The 8,166-nt window shown below is 49.6% G+C and overlaps 1 protein-coding gene across 1 annotated transcript; it reads left to right on the forward strand.

Annotated features, from left to right (window-relative positions):
• The first annotated feature begins 3,425 nt into the window (after window positions 1-3,425).
• LOC118022908 (interferon lambda-3-like) lies at window positions 3,426-4,736 on the forward strand. The gene is made up of 5 exons (XM_035023876.1): window positions 3,426-3,599; window positions 3,882-3,959; window positions 4,209-4,352; window positions 4,467-4,550; window positions 4,638-4,736. Exons 1-5 carry the CDS (start codon window positions 3,426-3,428, stop codon window positions 4,734-4,736), a joined length of 579 nt encoding a protein of 192 aa, XP_034879767.1.
• The last annotated feature ends 3,430 nt before the right edge of the window (window positions 4,737-8,166 follow it).

The following is an 8,166-nucleotide window of genomic DNA, read 5'->3' on the forward strand; positions in this document are numbered from 1 at the left end:
GCAGCTCTGCAGGCGGGCGGCTGCGGGGGCTGCCTTCTGCTGGCGCACTGGAGCAGGCGGGTGTCTCAGCCAGTGGGCGCTGAGGCTCGGGGGACTCTCAGCCTGCGTTGGCCGGACCTCCACCCACCTGCACTGAGGGCCGGAGGCGCTGGCGCTTTCCCCAAGACCAGACCGAGTTCCCTGAATGCAGCGATATTTCCGTGGGACGCGTTGCCCTATGATCTTCCAGGCGCCTGGTGTGGCTAGAAGAGACTTGAGTCTGGAGTCTGCCTTGGTCGCTGACCCCCACGTACCATGGACCAGTTTCTACTTCTGTGGTTACCAGAATCCCAGAAGCTCTCTCCCAGAACAGCCCCCCCCCCCCACATTTGAACCTTCAACTCCCACTTTGAGATTGTATGAATCTGTGACTCTTGAATCTCCCCAGTGGGGAGGCCCCATACATTCCCTGAGGGGTTTGGTAATGAAAGGTCTTAAAGTTCTTAAGTTATTGTAGTGTTTTTGGATTCTGTTACTTATGGGTGTTTTGTATTTGCAAAATTCCCGTGTTTATCCGCTATTGGTCTGCTGGTGTTAATTTATTGCCAGTTATTAAATATTATTGCATTTGTGTTGGTTGTTTCCCCTGTGACCATTTTGGGGTGCACTGTTCAGTAAAAATGCTGAGCCAGGGAAATCAGATGACTTGAATTTCATTTCTGACCTTGCCATTTAATTATGGAGTAACTCTGGGCAAATACCTTCTCTCTGACCCTTGGTTTTCTCATCTATACAATGACATTATTATACTGTCCTTGCAAGTGAGTAATGTACATTGAAATAGTGTTTATAAAGCTTACAGGTGAGGTCATAGTGTGGTCTTAAGAGATCTCCATTAGGGCGCCTGGGTGGCTCAGTTGGTTAAGCGACTGCCTTCGGCTCAGGTCATGATCCCGGAGTCCCGGGATCCCCGGGATCCCCGGGATCCCCGGGATCAAGTCCCGCATCGGGCTCCCTGCTCAGCAGGGAGCCTGCTTCTCCCTCTGACCCTGCCCCCTCTCATGTGCTCTCTGTCTCTCTCATTCTCTCTGTCTCAAATAAATAAATAAAATCTTAAAAAAAAAAAGGGATCTCCATTAAATAACCGCACACACATAAGTCCACAAACAATTGTACTTTTTTAACTTGTCCAGATTTGTGGGCTGGCGATCTTTGTTGCTAACTGCATGCTTCATTCTCGATGTCATACAGTTAGTGAGGGTCAGCGCCAGGTCTGAACCCCAGACCCTTTAGTTCCAGGGTCTGGAAGTGCTCTGAACCACCCCCACTGAGCTGCCTTTGTGAGAAAAATAAGTACGAAGTTTAGGAATTTTTTTTTTTTAAAGATTTTATTTATTTATTCATGAGAGACAGAGAGAGAGACAGAGGCAGAGGGAGAGGGAGAAGCAGGCTCCCCGCGGAGCAGAGAGTCCGATGCGGAACTCGATCCCAGGACCCTGGGATCATGACCTGAGCCGAAGGCAGACGCTCAACGACTGAGCCATCCAGGCGTCCCCGAAGTTTAGGAATTTTGAGATAAGATGTCAGTTTGCAGAATTCACTGTTGATGCAGTGTCTTCTCCCCTGAATTAAGGCCCCTGCAATTGACAGAAATTGACCAGTGCGCTGGTAGGTGAGTTGGGTACATCCCTGCTCTTGGTTTTAAAACAATTTTATATGTCAGAGCTCAAAGATTTTCCCAGCTGAGGACTTCCGTCTACACTCTCTTGAGTTATGAATGAAGGAAAGGAGGGGTTACGGTGGGGGTCAAGTGTCAAAAAGGACTTAATATTTTCTCTCCAAAAAATTCATCACCTCCAAGTTCAGAAGATCTAACTACAGAAAGGCCAGAGACTGCTGTGGATACTGTCTAGGTGTCAGACAAAATTCATTAATATCCAGCCCTCATCACTTATTTGCTGTGTGACCTTGGGCGGGTCTCTTAACCTCTCTGAGTCCCTGCAGATTACTACTTATTTACAATGTATGCAAAGCACAATATGTGCTTGGTGTTAATGTGGATATTCAATTCTACATTGTGGCAAAACCTCTGTGAGCAGGTGAGACATACAAGTGCTCAACAGAAGGGGTGGGGTGTCCTGTTTTCCTTTTGCACCTTCTGTTGCCTTTACCCAGAAGGCTCCTCCTTCACATCTTCACGTAGCTCCCTCCCTCACTTCCTTTAGGACTTTGCTCAAACGTCATTTTCTCAGGCCACCTCATGAATACAAACTTCCTCCTGCACTCTGCTCTCATCTCTGCATGATTTCCCTCCCTCCATTTTCTGTTTCCTGACATAATACATACCTTGTGCTCCCCACCCCAACCCCCACCCCCGACACTGTCTGGTACTCCTCTCTAGTAATGAGCTCTGTGAAGGACTGTTTTATGTTTGTTTCTTTGTTTTCCGTGCCCAATTCCTGGCACTTTGGGCAGTGCCTGGGACTGAATAAGTACTCGGTGCATAAACGAAGGCATTTGTCACAACAGAGCTGGTTCCCTTGAAGTCCTTGGGCACACCCAATTCCTTAGCAGAGCGCCATAGTCCTGGGTCCTTCATGCCTGGACAATGAAAGATGTTCCTGGAGGCTCTTCTCCTCCCCTCCATTCTCTCTGTCAGTAGCAGGTGGGAACAGGTGGGGAAGAGCCGGTGTCCTCTCCTAATTCTCTGGTGTTTTGCCTTTCTGACTCTCTCCTCCTGCGCCCAGCAGCCTTTCCCCTCCCCTACACAGCCTCCCTCTTGGAAGTTCCAAGTTCTTTGTGGCACCAGCCCCCAAGGGTGCCTTTTCCCTCCCCTCCCTGCATGAGAGCACCCTGCAGAAAGGCAAGTCCCTCTGTGCCCTCCCACCCAGGCCTGAATCTAGCCCCTTCCAGGCACCGTGACCCCTCCTGACAGGGCTGAAACTGCCCCAGTCCCGACGATTCATCTTCAGAACTCACCCTCACGCAGGTAAACACTGAATCAGAGTCCAGTTTCTCTTTCGCTCCCGTGGCTCAGTTGGCTCTGGGCTTCCCCAGCCTGGGGCCTCCCCCGGTGGTGGCTGTGTTTTCACTTTTCCTACATCAGCTGGAATTGCCCATCTGTCCAAGTTAAAAAAGCTGCACCATGGGGCTCAGGTGGGAATCACATCTCAGGCAGAGCTGGAAGTTCAGAGACAGACAGACAGACAGAGCAGTCTGCTGGGATCCAGAGGAGGACACTGAAGTCAGAGACGCCAAACAAGACTGAGTGAGGACCCCAGGCGACAGCTTCTAGGAGAACATCCAGATTCCGCTATCTGCTGAAGGAGACCAGGGTCCAGGAATGAAGCTGGGTGAGCCCCCTATCGTGGTCCGTGACCCTCAGCTCACCCTCAGCGCCTGATGCTCCCTGACCCCTCACCTTTCTGTCCTTCCGTATCACAGGTATGGCTGTGGGCTGCCTGCTGGTGCTGATGATTATGGCGCTGACCAGGGCAGGAGCGGTTCCTGGCCCCAAGCCCCTCGGGGTCCTCCCGGATGCAAGGGGCTGCCACTTGGCCCAGTTCCAGTCTCTGTCCCCGCAAGAGCTGCAGGCCTTCAGGAGGGCCAAGGACACCTTTGTGAGTCTCCCCACTGCCCCGCCTGCTGTGGGCTAACCTCCCCACCCTGCCTCTCTGGGTTACCGTGCTCCCCTCCCGCAAAGGGGGACCTGCGCCCTTCCCTCGCGCTACCTCCGCCAGTCCCGCAGTGGGCAGACTCACCCCTCCTGTGGTGGAGGTGCCTCTATCACCCTTTTGCAAGTTAGCCTCAGCTCCTCCTGCTGTTAGCATCGTCCAATCCTACTGGAGTGTTCTCCCCTCTGTCCCTCCTGCTGGGGGCTGACCTCTGCCTTTGCTTTCCAGGAAGAGTCGCTCTCCCTGAAGACCTGGAGCTGCCGCCCCCGCCTCTTCCCCAGGACCTGGGACCTGCAGCAGCTGCAGGTGAGGGGAGAGTCAGGCCCACCCCTGCCCTCCCCTGGCCCTGCTCCTCTGGCTCCTTAGGCTGCCCCTTCTTCTCACGTGTCCGTCTCTCCTCCCCTCCCCACCAGCACCACACACCGCTTCCCCTCCCTGAGCACACTGGCTGTGCCCTCTCACCTGTCCGCCTACTGTCATCTGTCCCTGCCTCAGTCCACCCCACCTGTCCTCTCTCGTGCGCAACTCTCATCTGTCTCTGTCTCCCATCCTCAGGTGTGGGAGCGCCCCGTGGCCTTGGAGGCTGAGGTGGCCTTGACCCTGAAGGTCCTGGAGACCATGGCTGACAGGTCCCAGGGGGGCATCCTGGACCAGCCCCTTCACACGCTGCGCCACATCCACTCCGAGCTCCAGGCCTGTGTGAGTGCTTGGGGGGAGTGGGGGAGGCACCCAGGCCCTGTCTGCGCTCTGACCACCTGAACGTCCCCCTCCGCCCCAGGCCCTGCCTCACACACCACCATCCTCTGCCCACAGGTCGAGGCTCAGCCCCCAGCAGGGCCCCAGCCCCGAAGCCGCCTCCACCACCGGCTGCACCGGCTCCACGAGGCCCCAAAGAAGGTGGGTGACCAGGGAGTGAGCAGTGTCTGGGGACAACTGGGAGCCCAGATGACAGGCAGCCCCTGACCAGCCCTTCCTCCCCCACAGGAGTCCCTCAGCTGCCTGGAAGCCGCTGTCATGTTCAACCTCTTCCGCCTCCTCACCCGGGACCTGAAATGTGTGGCCAGTGGAGATCTGTGTGTGTGAGCCCCGAGACCCACCTGCACCCTGTCCTGACATCTTAGATATTATTTATGCATCAACCACTTTTCTTAATGTATTGCCACCCAGTCATTATTTATGTATTTATGTGCATAGATTCTTAAATGTGGACCCACTAAAATGTTTATTTTTCTACTTTGTATAAAAATTGCACAAATAAAAAAATGAGGAAACATTGCTCCTTGTGGTGTGGGACTGTGGGTTTGTGTGGACTAAATTTTTAGTTTTGTTTTTGTTTTGGGGGTTTTTGTTTTTGTTTTGCTGATGTAACCAATTATCACAAACTTAGCATCTCCAAGGAAGACAGATCTCACATTTCTGCAGGTGAGAAATCCAGGTGACCTCAAAAGTTTCTCTGCTGTGGGTCTCACAAGGCTGAACAAAGTGTTGCTGGCTGGATTCTTATGGTGGGGGGGGGGAGGGGCTCTGGGAAGAACCTGTTTCCAAGCTCATTCAAGTTGTCGGCAGAATCGGTTCCTTGTGGTTGTAAACCGAGGTCCCCGTTCCCTTGTGACGTTGTGAGCATCCATCCTTGGCTCTTGGTAGCCTCTTTCTGGTCTTGACGCATGGGACCCTACATCTCCGAGCCAGCAACAGCATGGGAAGTCCTTCTCACGTTTGGAATGTCTCTGACTTCCCCCTTCCAGCCCATGAAAGTTCTCTGCTCTTCCGGACTCAGTGTTTAGATTGGACCCACTAGGATAATCCAGGGTAATTTCCGTATTTTAAAGTCCACAAACCCTAATCACATCCACAAGACCCCTTTGCCACGTAACATAAGTAGTCACAGATTCCAGGGCTTGGGGTGGGCATCTGTGGGGGGCCAGTATGCAGCCTACCGCAGTAGATATGTGATTGTGTGCATGTGTGTTCTCTCTGAGGGCATGTGAATGGATCACTTCGATGCATTCTATTATAAAATTATATTCACTAAAATGCCTTCATAAGAAGAACATTTGTCATCATGCCCGAGAAGTCCAGAACAGCAGGGTCCCGTATGGTCCACGGGCTACACATCGCTAGCGAAGCCCTTGATACGAAGCTAGTATAAGCTGAGCTGGGCTCAAAGTATAAAATACACTGCAGAAATTGAGGGATTTTTATTTAAAAAATTTTTTTCAGATGGTGCCTGCCAAGTTTCTCCGCTGTAAAGTGACTATTTCCTCTTTGTAACAAGTGAGTATGGGGGGAGACTTGAAAACTAGGTAAATGTAAATGCATATTCCTTCTCAAACTCCAACCTGTTCATATTAGCATGCACTGACGGTGTTCGCCTGGTTGTTACTGTCAGGACAGTTACCAACCAGTGATTCTCTTTCTACATTTTTTAGCTGGCATTCTACTGTCAGGAAGAGCTTTTCTCTTCTCCCTCATTTATGTATTTACCGATTAATTTCTATCAGCATGGACTCATGGCTTATTTTATTCAGTGGATTGTAATTCCTTACTCTCATTTATTTCGCTGTTCCAGTTGTCCCCAATCAGGTCAATGGGAACACTTTTAAGAGGGCGCCTATGTCCTTTTGTGTGTCCCCATCATTCTCTGAGCACCACCTTGCTTTCTGGAATATGATTTAAAATATATTTATTTATCTATTTATTTTAGGGGGAGGGGCAGAGAGAGAGAGAGAGAGGGAGGGAGAGAAGCAGACTCCTGCTGAGTGCAGAGCCTAACATGGGGCTCGATTTCACGACCCTGAGATCATGCCTGAGCTGAAATCAAGAGTCGGATGCCTAACTGACTGAGCCATCCAGGTGCCCCTGGAATAAGATTTTTAGTAAATTTTGCCCTGCCCCAGTTCTGTAAAGAGCCATTTCTCCAAGAAGATCTGGTTACTTTCAGTGGAGAACAGTATTTAGAGACCAGGATGTAAGTACTAGGTGGGCTGATTGCTATAGGAATACCATTGTCTCTATTCTTTCTGAGAACAGAGCTAGGGAGTAGATGGATGTATGTACAAAATTTTTGTTTACTGTAAAAGGCTAAAATCTCAGTAATAATTTTTGTATTGATTATCTGTTGAAATTATATTTCAGATATATTCTTTATCATTTCATATATTTTGTATATTTATTGATCATATATTATTTCATATATTTCTTTTTACTTTTTAAATGTGGCTACTTGAATTTAAAATTACATATGTGGCTCACATAACACTTGTATTGAACAGTGCTGGTTTCAAGAGTGTGATGTCATAGTGGTTCTAGGCTCTTTCCACCTGGCTACTCCTCTATCCTCAGTGTATCAGTACTGTCTCCCCTCATGATCATAAAATGGCTGCCACAGATCCAGCCATCACACAATCACCTAATTGGTCAAAAAGCAGAAATGGCAAAGACTCCAGCTAGCTGTATTTATATTTATTCTCTCTTTCTTCCTTTACTTAGAGAACCCCCAAGTTTTACGTGAATTCAAGAGTGCTCTACCAAAGACAACATTTCCCAGCCTCCCCTGCACCTGAGGCAGCTGGGTATTGCCCAATGCATGCAAGTGAAAGTGATCTGAGCACCTTATGAGTCAGGAAATGGCAATGCCTGTCTCTTCTCCTTTCTCCTTTCCTGCTGAATGACAGGAATGAGAGTAGTCAACTTATTTTGTCTAAAATTTTCCAGGATATTTTCAGTGGCTATAGAATTCTGTGTTGACAGCCTTTTTCTCTTTCAGCACATTAAAGATTCAGGGTAAGTTATATATAGACTTAGATCCTTTCTTTCTGGAGCTCCCTCCATATTGAGATATCCTTTCCCACTTTCTAACTGCTCTGGAAGTCCCAAACTCTGGTGTCTGGTGTCCAAACTCAGGTCAAGGACTATGGTTTTCTACTTGAGTTCTAGCTGTCCCTTGCCACATGGACAGAGAGGCATCCCCAGGTGAAAAGCCCTATGAACTTAGATCTCACACAGTGCATTTGAAGGTCGAATCCTCTCCAGTTTCTACCTGCTTCTGGTTTCTCTCCAGTGCCTCCAAATAATTGTTTTTAATTTTTAAAATTTTTTATTTGGGAGGGCAGAGGGAGAGAGAGAATCCTAAGCAGGCCCCACGCCCAGCACAGAGCCCAACATGGGGCTCAATCTCACGACCCTGAGGGATCTACCCCAGCTAAAATCAAGAGTCAGACACCTAACTGACTGAGCCACCCAGGTGCCCCTAAGTAGTTGTTTTTTTCTATTTTTAAGAAAGATTTATTTATTTTAGAGAGAGAGAGAGAGTGGGAAGGAACAGCAGAGGGAGAGAGAGTCCCAAGCAGACTCCTCGCTGAACACAGAGCCTGACACGGGGCTTGATCTTGCAACCCTGAGTTCGTGACCCCGAGATCACAACCCGAAGATCACAACCCCGAGATCACGAGCCAAAGCCAAGGGTCAGATACTTAACTGAGAGCACCACCCAGGCACCCTTAAATAGTTGTTT

Source organism: Mirounga leonina, unplaced genomic scaffold (genome assembly GCF_011800145.1).
Source record: "Mirounga leonina isolate KUSES-001 unplaced genomic scaffold, KU_Mleo_1.0 Mir_177, whole genome shotgun sequence".
In the NCBI taxonomy this organism is placed as follows: domain Eukaryota; kingdom Metazoa; phylum Chordata; class Mammalia; order Carnivora; family Phocidae; genus Mirounga; species Mirounga leonina.